The 22,956-nt window shown below is 45.5% G+C and overlaps 2 protein-coding genes across 2 annotated transcripts in view; one reads left to right on the top strand and one right to left on the bottom strand.

Annotated features, from left to right (window-relative positions):
• CYFIP1 (cytoplasmic FMR1 interacting protein 1) overlaps positions 1–22,956 on the bottom strand; it is a 1,181,635-nt gene that overhangs the window by 300,732 nt on the left and 857,947 nt on the right.
• LOC138526184 (uncharacterized) overlaps positions 13,191–22,956 on the top strand; it is a 28,118-nt gene continuing 18,352 nt past the window's right edge. Inside the window, exon 1 of the mRNA XM_069636611.1 lies at positions 13,191–13,533. Within this exon, the coding sequence (XP_069492712.1) occupies positions 13,333–13,533 (201 nt within the window). The 5' untranslated portion in view covers positions 13,191–13,332. The remainder of the gene's footprint in view (positions 13,534–22,956) is intronic.

Consider the following 22,956-nt stretch of genomic DNA (forward strand, 5'->3'; position numbering starts at 1 on the left):
GTGTAAGCAAAACCAACCTTTGGTAGAAGTCTGTACTACACAGTTTTGGTAGAGGAGCTGAGCAGCCAGGCTTATCTCAAGAGGGGAATGTGAGCAGTAATGATGTTACACAGAGGTCTATAATCACAATTGTTCAAATAAACTCTTGTACTCAAGTTTTCTTTGATAAATATTTATCTGTCAGTTATAAAACATTCATAAGAAGGAGGCAATATACTCACACAAATATACTTCAATACTATTTCAGAATACTTTTCAAGAGGAGTAAAAGGTGCAGATTATTAGAACATGAATGGTTACAATTATTCTTAGACAGTGCAAATAGTTCACCAGAAGAGTCAATTCAATTCAATAGGCTAGGCCAAAGTCAATGGGCTAAAGTCTTGGATAGGATAAAGGGGTTCTGGTAAGTAAACGGTAAAGTCTCTGCCAAAAGTTCTCAGAAGTAATTTGTAAAAAGAATCATATGTTGGCTCAGAAGCTGATTAGGCCTGCGAGTTGCAAACGTTCCATACACTTTCACCGCGAGAGGCAAGTACTCTCAGTCCCATTTCACAGTACCTTACAATGAAGAAAAAGATGCAGCTGATGACTTCTGTTCCTGGCAGTTGCTGCAGATCTCGCTGTTCCTGTGCCTCAGTCGTGAGGACAAAAGGGAGGACGTTGGGGGGACTCCTGCACTGCGCTGGGACTGGTAACAAAATCTGGCAAAACTTCAATTCCGGCGGCTGTAAGCAAAATACACAAACTGGTGTCCCTCTCCCTGGTCCTACGGTTACGTGAAGCAACTCTGAGGAAATTCAACCAGCTCCGAGATGGGTGTCCAGGTGGCTTACTTTGTGAGTTGATTGGTCCCACCAACTCAAAGGGAGAAGTCGTCCTTGCAGGGGCTTCTCTGTCGATGTGAACTTGGCGATTCGGTCCTGCAGCAGGGCTTCACCAGGCAAACCAACGGTCCAGGAGTTGCAGCAGCCGTCCTCGTCAAGCTTTGCTTCGGTTCGGTTCCTTTGTTCAGGTGGTCGACTCTGCCTTCCAAGCCAAGAGACTCGCCTTTTATTCAGTTCTCCCATTCATTCCAGCCTAGCTGTCACTCACCCAGCAGGGTGGCTGTACTTGCCGGACAGTCAGCCAGCCAATCACGCCAGAGTTCATTTGGGTCTCCTAGGAGACTAAGCACAGGGAGTTTTAGACACCTCCCCCAATGCCTGCCCAGCCCAGACACTCGGGCGCCAGAGTCGGTCTTCACTCCTGAAGCTCGTCAAAGGCCAATGAACCAAGAGACCAAACCTGGTTTGGAGCACAGAGCAAAACTCTACAAGGACCTTTCCACAAAGGAATGTTGAAAAAAAAGACCGGGACCTGTTTTTACAGAAGGGGCTCAGACGCGAAAAACATGGCTCGCGCGATTTAACGCTACCGGTGCTCGCGGTCAGGAAAAATCATGGTAGTTTGTTGTAAAATCACTGACATTAGCCATTCTGAGAGGAAAGGTTAGCATTTGACTGCTACATGAGTATCTGGACACAGGGGATATACTAAGTAACCCCTCCAGCACTCTATTGTAAGATAGGGTGTGCTGAGTCTAGGAATTTAAAGGACTAAGTGAAGTCCATTTCACTCCACTGCTCTGGGAAACCGTGGTTGATTCCAGAGAAGGTATTTAAACCTGGAGAAAGCCTGAAAAGGCTTTCTTGTGCCACTGCCCTGAGGGTGCTGTGCGACACATGAAAACATGATGCCTTTGGAGTTGGTTAGACTCCATAACCAAAGAAAACTCAAGAGAAAAACATATCAAAATACATCAGTGGGAAAAAGGCTCACACACACTCCAGGTAAAAAAATAAAATCCTCAAAATCCAGCAAAGTTGCTGGGGGTCTCTAAGGTGAAGGGAATTAGCACATTTTTGAGAATTCTCCCCCAATAGCCATGTTCCCCAACACATTTCAGCATAATTGGCAACAGCATTGCCAACAGACATACCCACAGATTAGACTGAGATCTGTGTAGTGGTCCCCAAAATCTATAGGGCTCGGCCTTGGTGCTTGTGTTCATCGACAAACCAAGAATGAAGAGTCAACATGAACAACAGAGATCATGCAAGGGCCTAGCAGAAGAAATCGGTGGGCACAGTGAAGTAGCAGTTAATCAAGAGCCTGGAGTTAAAGTGCCACTCAAAAAGATGAATTACGAAAGGCAGCAAAATGTTCCAATAAACACATGCAGAGTGCCAGTCAGCACAGGGTCCTCAACACGGTGCTAGGCACTATAGATACTCCTCAGAACAGTGCCCCCTATGTACAGCTACACTCAGGGTGCCTCTCTGCATCTGTACAATCCTATCTCAACCAGCACTTATTAATACAAAGGTACTCGTATGGGTGCCTTTTGAAATGATAGTGCTCAGGCAACCACCAGAATTCCTACCACAACATCACTAGAGTGGCTCCTACAGGAACTTCGAGGTGGGCAGCATGGTATTGGCGATTCCTCTTTGACTCATAGGAAATACTCTCTTGCATGAATTGAGAAAGGGGCGGAGAGACAGCAGTGTACTTCATCATAAGGCTGCATGACTCCATGCTCCGGATCAGAGGATGGGATGGTGGTGAGTGGGCTTGCCGGATACAAAACTGAGGAGGAAGTGCAAGAAGGGACCAGAGGATACGACAGTAGTAAAGTGAGGAATGGAGTAAACTGACTCCGGTCATGACGGGCAGCCTCTATTTCCATGCCTATAGGATTAGCTTCCCTCCTGCTCTTCATTAACTTAATATTTGGGAGGGAAGCAACCCTAATTGGACAGATTGTAAAGGAGGGTGTAAGAGATCTGGGGAATGACGGCAGGGGGTAGGGGAGTATAAAACTCAGATGAGCACCTAGAGTTGATCCAGTATACAGAGGTGCGATTTAAGTCTTTATTGCAAGTCTATGAAAAGGCCCAATGTGTATGATGGTGTTGGGAAAGGTAGGGAAAGCATTGAAAAAACAGAGTTCCAGACTGTTTGTCCAATCCTCCTTGGATGGAAGGTGTGGACGCCACGAAAACAGAGCTCCAGACTGTTTGCCTAAGGCCCCTTAGATGGAAGGTTTGGACGCCATCAAGACGAAGTTCCTTCTTCTCTAATCATGTAATTACAAGCAAAACCTTCGTCACACATGAATTAATCTTTGCTGTGACGTATCTGCTGTGTTGCTTTTAACCGCAAAATGTTTTCCCTCGTTTGCCATTTACCGTGCATTCACTGCTCCCCCTTTCTTTTACTCTAATGGGATTCCACCCTTCACACTTGCCCATCCCTTAGAATATGCTCTTTTGAAGGGGGTTTGACCCTTCACTACCATTCTGGTCCCTCGCTCTACCTCATTCACCACCACTCCTCCTCCTCCTCCCTTGAAGTCCGTGGCTCTCCTATGCACCAAACCGGCACCCACTTCCCACCAGCTTCAGCTCTTTTCCAACCTCCCTTGCCCATGCTGCCTTTTGCAGCACGGTTACGTCCTGCACAGCAAATGCCGAAGCGGTGAATGGAGGAAGAGCAGGCGGGTCATGTGATAACAAAACTGGATGGTTTGCACTATTTTGCTGCGTCAGTGCTCTATAATTCTCTCTACATTCCTCCCCCTGGTGCTGGCTCACGATTTCATCTCTTGCAGGTTTTTAATAGCTTCATCTATTATTCACTTTATCGTTTTACAAACATTCATTTTATAACTGATTCACTTAGGTAAGCATCATTTGTGAGTCTCTGGAATTGTGCATTCTAATTTTTAGACAGAAGAACAAGTTACTTACCAACTGGTAACGTTCTTTCGACTGGATGTTCCTCCAACGTATTCCACATCTTTGACATGTAATGTCCACAGCTGTGCTGCTTTGCAAATTTTTCGGCAGAGGGCGTCCTGTGCCGGGTCAATGTCCCTCGAAGGCCTCCATTGAGGGTGACATCATCGGATGTTATAAGTAGCACGCATGGCGCCCATAGCCTCAATTCATGTTTTTTACCTCCACAACGTGTGCCATAACCGCACACCAAGCCTCCATGACTGCACATAGCCTTGTGGGAACGCAAGCTGCAATAGCATAGGAAATTCTTCAGAGGGGCAGGCTGGGAGTGCGATGGGGAATACGTTGGAGGAACATCCAGTCGAAAGAACGTTACCAATTGGTAACTAACTTGTTCTTCCACATCTTTGACAGACTCCCAAAGCGGTATCAGTGAACGGAGGAGTGAGAAGAATTTGGATATACCCAATAAGATGGCAGAATAGACCAAAGGCCATATCTTGACCATGGAAAGTATCCAGGGAGTAATGCTTAAGAAAAGGTGTGGATGGAAGACCACATTGCAGCATCACACATGTTTTTAACAGGAACTCCCCGTTGTAGGGCTGTGGATGTAGCCACGCCCCTGGTGGAGTGAGCCTGCAAACCCTCAGGAGAGTCCTTGCCAGCCAATCAGTAACATTCAGCAATGGTGAGGATAATCCACCTGGACAAGGTCTGTTAACAGCCTGGCCCAATCGGTGTCCAGTTTATCCCACAAAAGGTTGGTTGTCCACTCTGACCCTGGACATCCTAGAAATATAAAAGCTCAAAGCTCTCCTAGGGTCCAACCTATGGAGTCTCTCCTCTTCCTAACCAGGATGAGGAGGATAGAAAGCAGGAAGTACCACCTTCTGGCTAAAACGAAACTCAGACACTACCTTAAGTAGGAAGGAAGGACGTACCCTTAGTACAACCCTATCCCTGTGGAACACAGTAAAGGGTGGCTTAGACGAAAGTGCCTGCAATTCGCTCACTCTGCAAGCAGATGTAAATGCTTGCAAGAAAACTGTCTTGAAGGTCAACAGTCTCAAAGGACAAGAGTCCAAAGGTTCAAACGGAGCACCCATCAAGAATTTCAAGACTAGATTCAGATCCAAAACCGGCACCCGAAAAGGGGGCAGTGGGAACACATTAGAGAGCCCTTTTAGAAACTGGGTAATCAAAGGAATCTTAAAATAAGAACATTCTTCAGACGAGCGCTTTAAAATAGACAGCGCTGCCAGGTAACCTTTAATGGTACCCACTTGAAGACCCTTGTTGGCCAAAGAAAGCAAGAATGAAAGAACCATTGGAATGGAACACTGAAAAGGATCAACATTGTTTCCTCTGCACCAGTCGCAAAACGTATGCCAATGGTACAGGGATTTCGTTGCCAAACACCTGGCCGAAACAACACCTCCATCACGTAATCCGGGAGGTCCCAAATCTGTATATCTCAACCTTTCAGAAACCATGCGTGAAGGTCTTGACCGCTGGGTGTAGAACCCGACCTCCCTCGCACGAGAGAGAAGATCCTCTCTGTGGGGGAAGATTGCGTGGAGGACAGATGGACATTTCTAGAAGGTCCGGGTACCACACTCTCCGGGCCCAATCTGGAGCAATTAGTGTCATGTGGGACCCGAACCTCCGCAACCTCCTTAGAACCTGAGGAATGACGGGGACCGGAGGAAACGCGAACAGAAGTGGGAATGACCAATCCACGACAAACCCGTCCCCCAATGCTCCTTTTAGAGGAAATTCTCTTGAGCAATATGTCTTGCACTTCTGGTTGGCACCGGTCGCAAACAGATCCACTTGAGGGGGTTCCTCAAAGGGTGACCATCTCCTGAAGGACTTCCGAGCTAACTCCCACTCGTGGGAGACCGTGCTCTGCCTCCTAAGAGCATCCGCCGCTGCATTCTCCTCTCTGGTCAGATGAACTGCAAAGAGTGAGATTCCTTGCTGTATTGCCCAGAACCAGAGCTGCATCGTCTCTCTGTACAGCGAGAGCGACCCTACACCTCCCTCTTTATTGAGGTAATGCATGGCTACTGTGTTGTCCGTCACGATCAGGACACTCTTCCCATGTACAAACGGCAGAAAAGCGCTCAGGGCTAGCCTGATGGCCCTCAGCTCCAAAAGATTTATGTGAAGTCTGGACTTCGACAGAGACCAACGACCGCTGGTGGTCAGCTCGTTGGCGTGAGCTCCCCATCCTGTGAGGGAAGCATCCGTTACGATCGGCCAAGGTTGCCAAAACGACTCTCCCTTCATCAGATTCACTTCGCTGGCCCACCACAGACTATCCTGTGAGACTGTGAGTGGAATCTGCAGAAGAACCAACATCTTGCCTGAGAATTGGGACCACTGCGCCCTGAGAGCCCATTGGAGGGATATTATCCGCATTCTGGCCTCTGGCACCAGAAAAATGCAGGATGCCATGAGGCCAAGCAACCTTAAGAATTCGAAAGCCGGGAGACTCTGGGCATGTTGAAACTTGTCAACCATCTGGACAATGTGATAAACCCTCACCTGGGTGGCGAGCACTTCCCCAAGGATGCGTCCAACACAACCCCGATGTACTGGAGCTGTTGGGAAGGTGTCATATGCGACTTCTTGAAATTGAGGGAGAAGCCCAGCTTGGAAGGGAGTGGCAGGTGAGGCTGAGATGATCCAAGGCCTGTTCGGGAGAACGTGTTCGGATCAGCCAGTCGTCCAGGTAGGGGTAGACGTGAACCCACCCCCCTCTCCTGAGATACACTGCCACCGCCACCATGAGCTTGGTGAAGACCCTAGGGCGGAGGTCAACCCAAATGGCAGGACACGAAACAAAGTGCGAGCTGCCAATGACGAACCTCAGGTATTTTCTGTGCTTTGGATGGATCGGCACATGAAAATAAGCATCCTATAGGTCCAATGACAACAACCAATCCTGAAGTTGAAGCGTCTGAAGGACCCGAGAAAGAGTGACCATCTTGAACTTGTTCAAGCGACACAAGTCCAAGATGGGTCTCAGTCCTCCGTCTTTCATGGGAATAAAAGAATATGGGGAATACCAGCTCTTGTTCCTCTCCGCCACAGGCACTAGTTCTATAGTGCCTTTCTCGAGCAGGGTTAAGATTTCCTGCAAAAGGAGCGGATCCAGAAACTTCAAAGAGAGTTTCCCCAGTGGATTGTCGTGAGGCCGATTTAGGAAGGGTAGGCAGTAGCTGTTTCCAGAACCCATGCATCTGAAGTAATGGCTCGGCACTTTGAGATGCTGAGACAGTCTGCCCCCAAACAGCAAACAATGACACCTCGCCTCATAGCTGTTTCGGAGCGGCTGCGGCAGCGCCTGAATGCAAAGAGGCAGCTACTTGAGCGGCTCTGGCAGGTCGCACCGTCCACCGTGAAGACCCTTATGGTGGCCCCTTTGACTGGCTGCTCCTCTCGCTTTACCAAAAGAGGAGTAGTAACAGAAGGAGCCCCTCCACTGCTGTCCCCTAGGACAAAAAGGCAGAGGTTGATGCACAGCTGCGCTTAAAGATTTAGCAGCCGCTTTGGAGGTCTGCAACCTCTTAAGGCTCTCGTCAGCCTTGCTGCCAAACAAATGAGAGCCGTCAAAGGGCATGTTGAGAAGACGAGCCTGCAAATCCAGTGCAAATCCCGACTTCTGCAACCATGCAAACCTGAGTATCATGGTGCTCGCAGCCATGGACCGGCTGACACCGTCTGCCGTGTCCAACCCAGACTGAAGGGATTCACACATGGCATCCTTGCCATCCTGCACAATAGCCAGGAACCCATCCCTTTCTTCCCCTTCGGGAATATGCTGGGCCGCCAGAGAGAGACAATTCCACAGAGTTTGTGAACATTTGGCAAAGGCTGATTTAACGGCCATACTCCCTGCCGAAAAAATACCCTACGTGCCCATCCATCGAAGCGCTTGTCGTCCCTATCTGGAGGGATGGTAGGGCATGCCGCCTGCCTCGAGGTGGCTGTGGCCCGCCTGAACTACCAAACTCTCAGGAGTGGGTGAGTGGATAGACAGATGGGGTTGCTACAGGATGGGCAGTATTTCTTAGTCAACGACTTGTTGACTGCCGGAAGAGACTCTGGTGTTCCAAGCAGCAGCCACCCTTTTCTGTAATGCTATGTGAAAAGGCAACACTGGGTGAGTGGACAGACCCTGATCTAAAATGTCAGTCAGGTCATCCTGTTCAAATTCAGTTGGAGGGCCGGACCCTCTCAGGTGCTCCTTAACCCTCGACATCAACCTCCTATAGGAGGATTCAGCCTGAGCCCCAGGCTCTGGCCTGCCAAACTCCATCTCAGGAGATGTGTCCAGGCCACTGGCATCATGTAAAGATTGATGCAGATCCACCAGCTGACTGTCCTCAGAAAAGACCATGTCAGGAGCTTCAGGAATGTCACCAGGAGCATCAAAAGGCTCCAACTCCACATCAGAGCTCTTTATTGAGACATTATTGAAGTAGATAACACGAGGCGTGCCGAGTTCTCGAAACAAACACGTTTTCGGAAAAAAACAGAACTGAGGCTACGGGCGCTGTGCATACGACTAATAACACCCGATGCCGTCACCTTCGACGCAGGCCTTCGAGGGAAATCGACCCGACGCCATAGACGCAGGACACCCTCTGCAGAAAAATTTCCGAAACAGCGCAGCTGTGGACATTACATGTCAAAGATGTGGAATACGTTGGAAGACAGTCCATTCGAAATAATCTTCTGTATACAGTGGCACAACAATAAAAAAAATTCCATATGAAGAACGAATGACTCTTCAATCCCTTCCAAATCAAACTCTCCAAGAAAGCGCTCTATGCCCATGTGGGAAATACTACACAAATGGTGTCATTCTCACCCATCTACTCACTGACCCACCTTCTAGAGGGAATAGGGAGAGCTACCACTTCTTATTTATGTATTTTTGCATTTTTTGCAGCGCACTGAACCCTTTGGAATCTAGGCGCTAGTTACATTATGAGACAAGAACTACAAAGTACAGAGAATACAAGAAACAAACTAAAAACCGGGGGGTATCCCGATGCCTTAAAGTCTTGGTTCAGGGAATTTAACATGCAGAGAGTAACATGGGTAGGGGAGGAGAGGAGAATGGTATTAGATCGTCTTAGCTCAGGGAGCTTTAGGCGAACAGCCATGTTTTTAGGTTCAACTTCTTGCCCACTGTAGCCTTGCATCTTTTTTATTTTTGATTTATTGTGTTTGACCCACCAGGCCTTTCATAAACAATACAGGAAGATAAAATGTGCAATCAATTACATAGTCATACATTAAACTTTACAATAAATGTATACCTATGCATTAATACAAAAATAAATTCATATTTCTCTAAAACAAGTCTACATACATACACATCAATCCTCTTAAAAGCCCATTTAAAAAATCTCATTACATTCAGTTTAATGCTGACATTAGAACCTTCTAAAATAATATTCCAGATCATTTCCTCATTAATTGTAAGAAAACCAGTTAAAAATGTCCCAAGAAAGGCTTGCCGGAGATCAACCAAGTTCATGCAATTCAGACACCAATGAAATAAAGATTCAATTTGGGGACTTTTGCATACCAGACAAGTTCTAATTTCCCTTACAATATTTCACCTTTCTCCAAAGATTTCCATTGTACTTAACATATTCAAACGGATTCTTAAAAATAATTGTCTACAAGAGCCGTTGGACAACGGGGACATGTACTTCGGGATAGTATTTACTGCTTTCCAATCTAGCGATAAATAATGCTAGTGGGCATCGTTTTTACTGGCATCTATAGTACCTATGCAGTCTACTTGAGTCAAACTTGTTTTTACTAATTGTGGATAATCTTAACGTTTGCACCATTAGATCTACCTCTGACAATATCGCACAACTCAGCCCAATTACTTAGTCTGTGATCCTTCTTTATCTGCAGCACAGAGCGCACCTGCCCAATCACAGATTCCTGATCAGCAATTAAAATGTTTTTAGAGAAGTTTAACACTTTCCATTTAACATGGAACTTGAGGGGCGACAGTCCCAACTCGAATTGGTGTATGGGGGCAACTCAAGTGCAGATATAATACTTTTTTTTCTCCAAAAGATGCCCTCCAGACTGGGCCAATTCACCTCCTTCCACATCAACATTGCATCCACCCAAGTAATTATTGGAACCACCTTAGATCGATAACATTGTAAAAGGCGGTTTGCAGTACATTTTCCATAATGGTGATCTATCATTTTAGCCTGGGCAATCATATTCAATTTTTTCCTATACGCTTGGTGGTGTAACTTTTTTCAACTTCATAAATATTAAAACCCAAATGCACAAAATCACTAACTTTACCTAAAACATCATCCAATAAAACCCATTTAAAATTCACTACCTTTTTTTCTCTGCAGGTTTCTGGATCATGAGCTTTGTTCGGTTGTTGTTAATTACCAGCCTGTTAATTTTCATATTTTGTACTATCACAGTCAATTGACATTGGAGGCCAATAGGGCTTTGGTCACACAACACCAAGTCATCTGCATATAGGAGCCGGTTAACATGTTGCGAGTCTAATCTTGGCAGGAACGATCTGGCCTCATTAAGGATAAGCCACATATCCGCAATAAAAAGATTAAGAAGTAAAGGGGCCAGAACGCAACCTTGTTTTAGGCCCTTGTTGGTACGTATGGGTTTAGACAGGAGTCCCCCCGCTTTCAGCCTGATTTTTAGAGAGGTTCCTGAATACAATCCGTGTAAAACTTAGACCAGGTATTGTGGACAGCCCTGGGTTTCCAACTTATTCCATAATAAAAAAGGGGAGACAGAATCAAAAGCCATAGTAAAATCAATAAAACATATGTACACACAATTCTTAAAATCCTGATACTTAGCCTAGATAAGATTAATTGAAAACCCATTTAAAGCGGTCCCTATGCCACAGGCGAAACCAGACTACCACGGGTCTAAAAGCTTTGCCTTTTCTGCCCAATGTCAGAGTTTTTTTTCTACAATTGAGCAGAAGATTTTTACTAGGACATCTAAAAGGGCGCCGACCCTATAATTCCTTGGATTAAGGCAGTCCCCTTTCTTATATAAAGTTATTATTGAAGTTTTCCAGGACTGCAGTATTTGCCTTATACTTATTATTAAACAAGGAAAATAAAATTGCAGCCTCAAACTCAGGGGCGTCTTTAATGTCAAATTAGACAAACCGCCAGGCCCGGGGGTTCTTGATACTTTAATCCTTAAGATAATGTTTAAAATATCATCCAAATCAAAGTTCCGGAACCAGGGTACTTCCACATTAAATTAAATTCGCTCAGTATCTTGTGCAATATCAGAATAGACTTCAGTAAATAATGCCAGCCAGGTCTTTTCTGAAATGGGGGTTAGCTGAATTTGTGGTTGACAATGAAACAGTTTCCTAAGCATGTCCCAGTACTGGCCAGAATTCCATCTCTTCAGGAAACCTAGCTTTTTTTCTGCATCTTGCTGGATTATCACAGCGTTGTCTAAGCCAATACTTGTACTGTTTATATAAACCCCTAAGCAGGGCCTGATATTTTTCCAGGCGCTTGGTTTGCAATGCTCTCACATTTTTTCCAAACATTTTCTTATGTTCTTTAATATCACTTTTAAAGACATACCGATGCAAACACTTTCCTTCGTGTGCGAACCAAAACGCTACATCTCATCCAGTTTCCCTATACACTGCAGTGAGAGAAGGTCCTCTCGCCATTGTGGATGGAGTAACTGTTCACTCAAAAGCATATTAAATGTATCCACAGAGAACCCTTTCCAAAGCAACCGATTGCCGGCCTAATTCCATCAAAAACTCTTCCAACTCAAGACTGCAGTTAAGAGTAAAAAAAATAATTGAAGTTATCTTCAATGTTGGGCTGGTTTTCAGGACTTCTGCCGGAAGAGGATAAGGTAAATGGCATTTTAGTTGTTCGCACATGGTTGCAATGTGAAACAAGGGAGGTGATGGAGGGGACTATTAAATTGATCCCACAGAGCTTTGTCTATTAATCAAAGCGTGCATAAAGGACAAGTTTAGCACACAAGTCATTCTAACAGTAGGACGCTGGTCAATCGAAAACCCCCCTGAATTTGTGAGGATTCCCGGACATAGCCAGTTTCCTGGTAATGATTTGGGCTCTATTATCTGAAATCGATATAGTGGTATCACATCTGCATGAAAATGCAGAAATCCAAAAACCTCCCTTAAATCAATTAAAGGGAAACTGCACGCACTGTTAAACACACACAACAGTCTATACCTAGGCGTTAACCAATCCATAATTAATAAACTACAGGTGCTCCAAAATAAAGCGCTACGAGCAGCGCTAAACATCCCCAGGCGAGAGCACATCTCCATCAGAAAATCGTGTAAATGTCTCTCCATACAACAACAAAAGAAACTTTTTTTAAAAAATCGCCTTTGCCTCCCAACTTTGAAACACCCTCCCTCTCAACATCAAATCTATAGAGTCCTTTCTGTCATTTAGGAAACAGGTCATTAGTTGGTTACTGAAAAAAAAAACTAGAATTCACCATCCTATCTCTACCACGGCTGATGTTACTATCTATACCATAACTATGTTTCTATGTACTAAATGTATAATTGTAAACTTTATATAATGTAAACTTGTATCAAGCGCCCTTTTACCTCTGGGTTCGGAAGCGCTATATAAATAATAAACAAACAAACAAAACACTATAGTAATGTGGGCTACTAATAATGTGATGCAAGGAGCATGTTGACCTGCTTAAGTTGTATTCCCCCTCACTTTATCAAATAAGGTAAACAAAGGAAAAATCATGCATGGATCCAGTGGTTTGGAAAGCATGTGCAAATGGCTCGTACGCTAAATTCAGTTGCAAAATTGTTTTGGTGGCCATGACACTTAAAATAAGAGCAGCTTGGACCTCTGCAAACATTTTTTTTTAAAACAATCTCGTCTACTTAACCGTGCACCTCCCAATACACACCCAGAAGTACACTGATTTTAATGACAACAATAACTTGAATGGATGGATGCAATGTGATTTATGTGCCAAAAAGTAGTGATTTTTTTTAAATTCATTGTGGGAGTTCGCCACACCCACAACTACATACGTCTACATATCACTGCCGCCCCACTTACACGTGACTCACAAAGAAGCTTGAAAAGATCTTTTAAGCGCTGGATTAGAGAATTCCGGTAAATGACACGTATCTTTCAATGTATGCGACAAAAATACAACCAAAGTGGCGCATAATTAAAACAATCATTAAAATGCAGCATTTGCTCCAAGGAGGAGGGCCCTTAATCACTGAAAGCCGCTTTTCTTTTTGAAGCTATAGCTCCAATCGCTGCAGTGGACGGGGGAAAGGGGGGTTATCGCCGCAGTCCTCTTTAAAAAAGCATCTGAAAATCTAAGGAGGGGGCGAAGGGGTGTGGGCTTGGGTGCAGGATATATCTGGAGGCTCCACGAACAAGAGAGCACAGCACCATTTCATGTCCTTCGATAAACAAGGAAACAGAACACTTCAATGCGATGGGCTCAGGGCAGCCGGGCACCGCGGGACCCACGGCCCTGGACAGCACACGCGCTGCGCCGGAAGGAGGCGCTGCCTCACAGCCACAGTGAGCAGGCAGTAGCGGGAGCAGACCAGGGAGACCACCACGAAAGAGAGCGCGCGGCACATCGTGCAGCACGTGAAACTCCTCACGCCGACAGCAACCCGTGTAAGGTGAGTACTTACCGTCGCCGTCTCCCAAGCTCGGCTCTCGGACAGCCAGTGCGCATTCAATCTTTAAAACGCACGGTGCACTTCATCCCGTCCTCATACTAGTTAGCGAGTAGCCCTGCGTAGATCTCTTTGAATTATGCACAAAAAAATGCTCAAGAGTAAATGTTGCACAATCATGTATTTTAGTTCTCAATTTAATGAATGAAAAGATGATGATGTATTGTGGCAATGTTGCAGGCGGGAATTGCCCGTTTTAATTCATAAAACGCATATGCGTTACCGAGACCTAGAAGCTTCAAACTGCGTTGCCATGCCTTAACCTGCTGAGGGGTTCAGGCTCCTTATGTTGGCGCAAAAAGTTAGTTTTCGATTTCAGGATCACACAGATTCTAGAATGTTGCAGAAAGAAAACGTAAAGTAACATCAGTCATCTGCTCTGCTCTAAAACCACTAAGAAACCGCATAGTGCAATCACTAGGCTGTTCTCGGCGCCTTCCAAAAGATTGGCAGAATGTTATTTCACCCCCATCTATTCACACGTGTATGTCAGTGGGCTGAGTTGAGGGCGTCAACAGGTCGAGTGGATAAAGGGGGTTGAGGGTATTGGTGCCTTGGGTAGAAATTCTGCAATAACTAGAAAGGTGGTCTCCACCAACCCGCAGTTGACTTTCTGAGGGACACACAATGTGAAAGACCCATATCTCTTGCCACGCTCCCATTAACACAGTTGGCTGCATATTGTAGTCCGGACCAACCCTACTGCTCGTTAGGTAAGAATTAGTCCAGTCCAACTGGTGTGGGACTACAAAAGACTTATCTCTTGGTATTAGGTAACCCACCTTTTAATATAGGCCTGCACTACACAAGTTGGTAGTGTGACTGAGCAGCCAGGCTTACCTTAAGAGGGGTTGTAGAGCTGTACAACGAAATCAGTAAATAGAGGTATCAAAGTAAACACTTGCACACTTAAAGTTATATAATACATTATTTATTTATACAAAAAGATTTTTAAAGCATTCTTTAAAAAGCAGTAACATTAATCCCAAGTTAGGATTCAATTAAAAAAGTGAACAATAAAGCAGGGGAGTAATTCATTCATATGTTTTCCAGCACCCAGAGGTGATGTCATATGAGGTCAGTATAACACTTATATTTTGTATCACCTTTGCAGTATGGAGTTAAGGAAGGAAAGGTTAGGGTTAAATCATAACAGACTGATATTCTATAAAAAAAATAGTTAGATTCTCCTAAAAGGGATGTAGGCAGTCTTTTATCCCAGTGTTAGGGAGAATTCTCTGTTAAGGCTAATTTCCCAAACCTAGTGAGTCCCCCAGCAGCTTTGCTGGATTTTTGGGGTTTATTTTTGTCTCCTGCTAAGAGTGAGACTCTTTTTCTCCCACTCTTAGACATGATTTGAGATATCCTTTGACTTTGTAATGTGTTTTATGGGCTATGGGGTCTTTTACTCCATAGGGTTTCATGCGTTTTCTGTAAGTGTGTTGCACAGCACCCTCAGTGCAGTAACACAGGGGTGTCATAGTGACCCCCAAACATAGACTCCAGACCCTGGGACTGACTACTGTCTCCCAGGGCATGTAAAGTCACCATTGACTTTACTAGTCTTAAATTGTGAACAGAACCAGTACAAAACCATCATATTATGGAAGTGCTGGTAGGGCCCAATTAGATTGCCCCTGGATCTGTTTTTTGAGGGGGCACTATACAGTCCCCCCTCGTCGAGTTTCTGGCTGGTGGCAGTGGTTACCATGCGAAATATTCCACCAGAATATTTCCTATGGGATTTTCCCATTCATTTTAAACGCACCACTTTTTTGGTGCAATGTTAAAGATACCGCCGGGTTATTTATTTAATATTTATTCCCCGGTTGGGTCTTTTTGCCGTGACTCGGTTTTAAAATGGCGTTTGTGTTCGCCTCTGTAACTCCAACCCAAGTCGAGCCCTTTGTTCCACTTTTGGCGGGCTTCTGCACAGAAGACACAAAAAGTGGTGCCACTCTGTCTGGGTCTACAGGATGTGTGGGAGGGGGGTTTAGGCACCCTGGACTGAGTTGCCTCGGCAACTCAAGTCACACTCTTGTGTGATTGTCCCAGTGGTGAGCCGCCCGGCTCACCACTTAGCATGTTTGAGTGACAGCTAGGACTGATGAATGGGGGATTTCTGCATAAAAGCAGGGCTTTGGGGACTGGAACTTCAGAAGTCTCCACAGGACCAAAGAATCTGAAGAGGGAGAAGCTGAGACGACCTGCAACGACGACACCACCGGTGGAGCCCTGCTGAACCGCCTCACCACTTGCCGACGACAGAGAAGATCTTCATCCCAGAGAGTCTTTTTCCTTTGAACTGGTGGGGATAACCAGTACGCCCTTTTTTCGCCTTCCTGGATCATTTCGTGGTCGAATCCCCCGTGCCAAGCACCCCGGCGGCCGGATAGCCACGCTTCACCACTAACGCGAATAAAAGGGTAGTACCTTTTAACCGGGAAACTCCCCAGCTGGTTTCTTCCCTGGCAGTGCAACGACCTCCAGCATTCCTCCACGTCGAGATCTTCTCTTCCCCTGGACGAAGCACCGACTTGCACCCGCTGCCAGGAACAACTGCCAGGAACAACTGCCCCCGCTCGAGCTTTCTCACCATTTCAGGTACTGTGTCACGCCTGGTCTCCCTTGCAACAGACTGTTCAAGGTGTCCCGTAAATCCTTGACTCTATCCTGGGGTGACCTCGGACCTGTTAACTAACTTTCTCTGAACTGATCCAACTCTTTTTTGAACTATCTGCAAAGACTTTTTAAAGTATAATTCAACTGTGTGATCTTGGACACATTCCGCCTTGCTCTCTCCAAGAGTGGGCCTGGCCTATGAACTTTCTTGCTCTACAGTAGACTCTGCCTTTCCTGACTTGCTGTGGTTCTTTTAAAAGTGTTGGTATTGTGTGCTTTCCTAATTCTGCCTTTTCCCTCCCTTTTTACCTAACTTATTGGAGTGCCAGGTTAAGCGCTCACCTCTGTCTGCAAATAAGTGGTGTTTTAACTAAGACTTGTTCAATAAGTAATCAGGGATGTATATATATTGATAGTGACTGTTTGAACCTGCTTGCCATATTAGTGTTAGTGTATTTTACAAGTGTGTTTTTAAATAAATAATTATATACTTTTATACCAAAGCTCTGGTCAGTGTTTGCTTGTGCTACTGTATCTTTTGTACCTATTTTGTATACTCTATATACTGTCTAACTCTTCTTGAGAGAAGTCTGGCTGCTCAGTCACAGCTACCGGGTACATCTGGGTGGTACAGACTGCTACCAATTGGGTTTACTGCCAACACCTGTAGTCCTAAGCCTCTTGCAGTGGTCCCTAAGGTAACTGCACAGGTTTCTGCCTAACAAAGCAGGGGAGTAATTCATTCATATGTTTTCCAGCACCCAGAGGTGACGTCATTTGAGGTCAGTATAACACTTATATTTTGTATCACCTTTGCAGTATGGAGTTATTAAGGAAGGAACGGTTAGAGTTAAATCATAACAGATTGATATTCCATAAAAAGAGTTAGATTCTCCTAAAAGGGATGTAGGCAGTCTTTTATCCCAGCAGTAAAGTGCTCAACAATTTAAAACCTTTAAGGGAACAAGCAGCGCCATAGCGGATAGGTTCAGAAGGAGGTCTTTGGGGAGCCAGGACAGCCAAAGGCAATGCGCAAAGTCAAAGTTCTGATGCTTTTCTTCTTAGAAAAATGTTCTTAAATAGTCAGTGTTCAAAAAGAAATCACAGCAACTCAAGAGGAGTCACCTTTAGACATCACAAGCTGCAAGGACAGTGCATGTGAGTTGAGGTCAACTTACAGTAGGATTAAATAGCACTCCCAAAGGTAGGAATCACCCTGAATGGCAAAAGGATATTATACCCCGACCCCCACAGTACCTTTAAACTGAAGAAGTTGTTCCAGCTGGATGTAAAGTAGCAGACCCTTGTTCCTGGTCGTGGTGACGAAAGGGAGCACGTCTGGCGGGCTCCTGCGGCAGCACTCGAGAGAGGAACTCAGCAGCAATGCATTTCCATCGATTCAACAGCTCTGGTTAGAAGTTCCTTGATCCCTCAGTCCTGGACTCTGGTGAGGGGACTCTGGATATGGATTTCCTGATTCTGTAGCGTCCTCTGGATGCCCACAAAGTTTTGGCCGGATTTGCACTTTGGAAGACCATGCACTCACAGATGGCCGAGGTACCGTGGGTATTGGGATTCTGCAGCCTTGGAAAGTCGCAGCAATTAGGGGATTGTGCCAAAATAGAGTTGGTCTTGAGGCTAGTTGGTCCCACCAGCCTAAGGGAGGAAGTTGTCCCGTACGGGTATTCCCTGTCTATTTGAAAATGTGGTCAGCACAGCTGCAGGGCTTCACTAGGCACTTCGTGGTCCAGGAGGGAGCTGCTGGCGTTTTCTTTCGTCTTCTGCTTCGGATGTTGTCCTCCAGTGGTCGACTGCCTCTAGTCCCAAAAACCTAGATTTTTATGCAAGTTCCCATTCATTCACAACTCTAGGCTGTCAATCATACAGCAGGGAGGTTGTCCTCCGGGACAGCCAGCCATCCAGTAGAAACTGGTTTCACTCACGCACACCTAGAGACAAAAGGACAGGGAAGTTTCGGGACCCTCTCTCTCTTCCTGCCATTCCAGACACACTGGAGCCTGGGTGGGCTTCAGGTCTGAAGCCAGTCAAAGGCAAAACACACAAAAGGACTCAAACTGGATTCAAACAACAGAGTAAATGTCCAGGAGAAACTGACAAGAAATGGCGAAAAAAATAAGACGGAGAGGGGGCCATTTTGTGAAAATGGTCAGCCTTGAGTGCTGTACTGCAGCTGAGGCATCAGCCTGCAGATACATGCCACTAGGTAGTAAAGAAACCACTGTCACCAGCCATTCAAGTGAGTTGGTGTAAAAAGAGGAATGGGTTAAATTAGTTACTATGTAACCCCCCAGCACTCAACATAGGGTGATGTGTTTTGGACCCATAAAGTAAAGGTAAGTAAGACAGGGGTCCTCTTACTATTCTTGGGAACAGTAGTTCACCCAAGAAAATGTAGGTAAACATTAAGAGAAGTCCAAGGGACTTCTCAGTGGCACTGCACAAAAGGTGCTCTGTGTCACAATGCAAAAGCATATGCCTATGGGGTTTACCAGACTCCATAAAACAGTAAGAAACACAGAAAATCACAGTCAGGAAAACACATGGGTGAGTGAGAAAACGTTCCCACTCACTCAGGAGTAACATTTTAAAAGCCCTGAGACCAGCAAAAGAGCTGGGGGTCTCTAAGGTTAAAGGGAATTGGCACATAAATGAAAATTCTCCCCAACACTGCTAACATCAGGCTGACTCCCTCCCACCTGTGACTATGGAAAGAACTCTTCCTGGAACACCACCGATAATAAATACCATAACAACCTATGGTCTTGAGCGAGGACCTAGCTTCCAGAAGCAACAGAGCATCTTACATAGGTATACAACAATACATAACAGAGGTAACAGGCCACATATACAGCTGCGGTAGGATACAGAGAAGGGGTACAACTGTACCGGGTGCCAGAGAGGGACGGGCGGTGTCTAGCGAGTCAGGTGGTCAGAGGGGAAACATGACGGCCTACGCGTTGAGGAGAGACTCCTTGAAGAGGTGGGTCTTGAGCTCTTTTCTGAATTGTGGGGGCGAGTCAGATGAGGATGGGTAGGCGGATCCATAGTCTTGGATCAACGGCAGAAAAGGCTTGTTTTCTGTTAATAAGATGACCCCTCTCCCTCCCCTCTTCACTATGTACCACAGCCCAAGTTCTCCCCCATCTATCCCAGTCTTTGAATTGCAATAATTTACATGCACAAAGTACAAACACTAAGCTGTGTGCAGAGGTCATATTTCCGCTTTGAGATGTGGGATTTGCAGCCAGTTGAGTGTTTCAGTTTTGCAGAGACATTATTTTAGTTCTCGTTTTTGGGGGCGTTACCATTAGACTACGAAATGAAGCAATTGTGAAAGTTATCTTAAAAGCAAACAAATTGTATTTCCTGTTTTTACTGGATGAACTCTAATTGCCAAGTGCTCCTATATACAGTTTTTCAGACTTGTTGGGGTGGTCGGTCATCATTTACCAAATTGGTTAGGGAATGTGTTGGGTTGACAACTAAACTTGACGTTGCACTAGGAGATAAACATAGCTAGAACAGATTGCACTTACTGCACGTGAACCCCTGAACGATCCTGGCATGCACGTGCTGTTTGGGGTTCCTGAACGTGGTGGGCGAGAAGAGGACAGGTCGGCCATTTTATTGAGTGTAGGAATGTAAGGAAGATGTAATCCGTGGAACTTGGGTAATAGGAGTTACCTTCCCTAAACCACACTTTTCAATGGGGAGTCTGCTCCACTTAGTTAATCAAACAATATGGGAGTACCTCCAACTCATCATATGGCGCGTAAACTCCTTCCCACACTTCACGATGCAGGGTGTATTCTATTTCCCCCAGACATTGAAGCCTGTTATGTGTGCGTATGTGCATCTCTGATTTGATCGAATTTTACTTTTGCTATTACCGCCATTGGTTGAAGCCTTACTTTTTTTCCTTTTTAATAAAGGCATGAATAGATTAAGTCTCCACTGGCAGGTTTAACATGGGTACTGCTGGCCAACCTACCAGAATCCTATATAAGTTTATGCTGCCTTTCCAACTAGACCTGACGTTCACACTTGGCCATGCACCTTCGACCTACATTCCTTCAAGAGACACTGTGCCACATCAGCGACAAGATTGACCAAGATCCCTTCCCACAGTAGAGTTTGCATGACTGGAAGCAGAACCGTTACTGCTTCCAAAATGTACAAAACGGGGACCACAAGAAGAGAGGAAAAGAATCACAATCAATTGTTTACCTGCCTGCATACAAAACCACTCCTTCACACACAAGATCCACTCTCCCCATCCCTCGGATGAGATCCACACTCCAGTACACCATCTGCCAACCCACACCTCAATTGGATCCTACGGAAGGACAAAGCCTGGCCTGCTACATTCCCTTGACAATGCTACCATGTCGCTTTCTGTGGCAATGCAGAGAAAAGCAGAGTCCACAATTTGCAACCAAGACTACGAGTGCCAAGCAGGCCGACAACCATTCACCACCTGCTGCCTTAGTGCATTATTACGCACTGGTGAAACCAAGGAATTCCAAATCCCTCACACAACAAACACTAGCGACAATTTTAAATTCACACAGCACACTACCACTGTAAACTTAGTGCCTGCCTATAATATTCAGGGCTGTCGTTCTATCATTAAAATGCGGTGTGTGCCATGCCAAACTAAGATCCATATTAAACCCAATGTGAAGCAGTGCACTTTAAGTACATCACTTAAATGTCAAGGTAAGAAAGCAAAAGTACCATCAGTGGCAGTAGAAGACGAGGTGATTAGCAATTATTTCCCCCTACAGTTCCTTCCCCACTGGGTTTTACCGCTAGCGAGAAGATGGCTCTCTTGTGCTCAGAAATAATCAGGGAGCAGTTCCCCGTTCTGCCTAGCGATGAGATGGTCAAAGTCTGTTGTCTCCTGCTCCCCCGCACTGGGTCCATGCTACACGTGAGAGATAATTCCCTCTGCTGTCCTGCGGTGTTGGAGTGGAGCAGCGACCCATGTACGAGCCTGCTTCTTCAACTAAGCTCCTACCCCTTCTACAGAGCCAAGAAGCCATAAAAACTGCTTCGGGGGGAAGCCCCAGGTGAAGTCTAGGCAAAGTCGCTGTACTGCTGCGCATCCATGGTACTTATTAAATCTGATGCACCAGGCATGTCATTTTTCATCCTTTTGCTGCCTTCCCTTTCTTGCTTTGACAGCAAGTCTTTCTTTTTCTCTTTTCTGCCTTTTTTTGCACCAGGCCCACTGGTCAGTCTGGAGCTTCTGCTTTCTCTTAAGCCTATGGCGCTGCACATTACTCCTCGCCTACTCCAGTGGTTTAACTCCTTTTCACTCTTCACTTACTTGTCTAAAATCAAACATGACCCATCCCATACTCGTTCACTAGTCTAATCATCCTTATGTCTTCCAGTCCCACTCTCATAAGCCTGAATCTTTCTTATTCCACCATCACCAATCTTTCTCCCCATAGCAATGATGCCCTCGTCCTCTATGTAACAAAGCCAAATCTGTTTTGATACTTCAACTCTACAACTCTTCATCTTCCTCCTCTCACACCCCTCCCTCCTCTAGATGTGGTGTTGGTTTCCTTCTTCCCTTGTTCTTACCAAAGCTCCTATCCCTCCGAACATTCACAACCTTTGAATATCATTTTGCCTCCTTTTCCTCTCCTCGCCCCCTTGCTTTTCTAACTATCTACCGTCCCACGGGCCGCTCACATCCTTCTGTGAAGACCTTAATTATTTACTATCATCTCTAATTTCTATGGAGTCATCTCCGATTCTTCTTGTGACCATCTCCACCTTGCTGCTACCCATTCTAATATTCTTCTCATCCATTCTTGACTCCTACCACCTCTCCGACTCTTCGTTTGACCTGATCTTTTCTACTCTTCCATTCTGCTCCCCTGCATCTGTTTTCCCTAACCCTTCATTTCCTTCTTCCTTTCTCGCTTTTCCTCTCTACACAGCCATTTCCTCCCCCTATCTCGGCCTTCCTACGTCGGGACGTCTGGTCGTTGATCCAGCTTTCTTTGCTTCTGCTTTTACCTCCCTCCGTCCCTCACTAGAACACTATCACTCCTCTCTCCTGACTCTGCAGCATCTGTGTTCTCTTCGTCACTTCTCATTACACTTCTCTGCGCTTACTCAGATGACTTTTATGTAAAGTTAAAAACTGTTGTGTCTCATTTGCCCACTGATTTTGCTTCCCCGTCCTCTTTCCGCTCCACTTATGATTCACTCTAGCTAACCGAAAAAAAAGACTGCTTCACAAGCCGTCTTAACCCCGCTCTCCTCCAAACCCTGACACTGGTCTCGCACCCTTAATTGTATTCTCTCCTCGTGCAACTCTCTCTACCCTTGTTGCATCTGACTTTGCTGAATTGACTCAAAAATCAGACTGCTTTGCTCTTCAATCTTTCCGTTTCCCCTTCCCCACTCTGCCTCTTCTTCCAACTCCTCCTTTGTTAATATCCTCGTTTTTCCACCTTTACTAACGATGTCTCTTTTCTTATTAGGACTAATCACATCTCTGCACCCTCTGATCCTTTCCCTTTCTTTCTTGTCTCTTCAACATATCCCCTTCTTATTCAGTTTTTCACGACTCTTTTCTCTCTAATGCTGTATTTCTCTCTAATTTTAAACATGCTTCTATTCATCCTATTCTGTAGAACTTGTCCCTGGATTCTCTCTCTGCAGCCAATTTCCGCCCTTTCTCCCTTTCCCTTTAAAACA

The sequence above is a fragment of the Ambystoma mexicanum genome, chromosome 7p (assembly GCF_040938575.1).
Source record: "Ambystoma mexicanum isolate Mex_15411 chromosome 7p, UKY_AmexF1_1, whole genome shotgun sequence".
Classification (NCBI taxonomy): Eukaryota; Metazoa; Chordata; class Amphibia; order Caudata; family Ambystomatidae; genus Ambystoma; species Ambystoma mexicanum.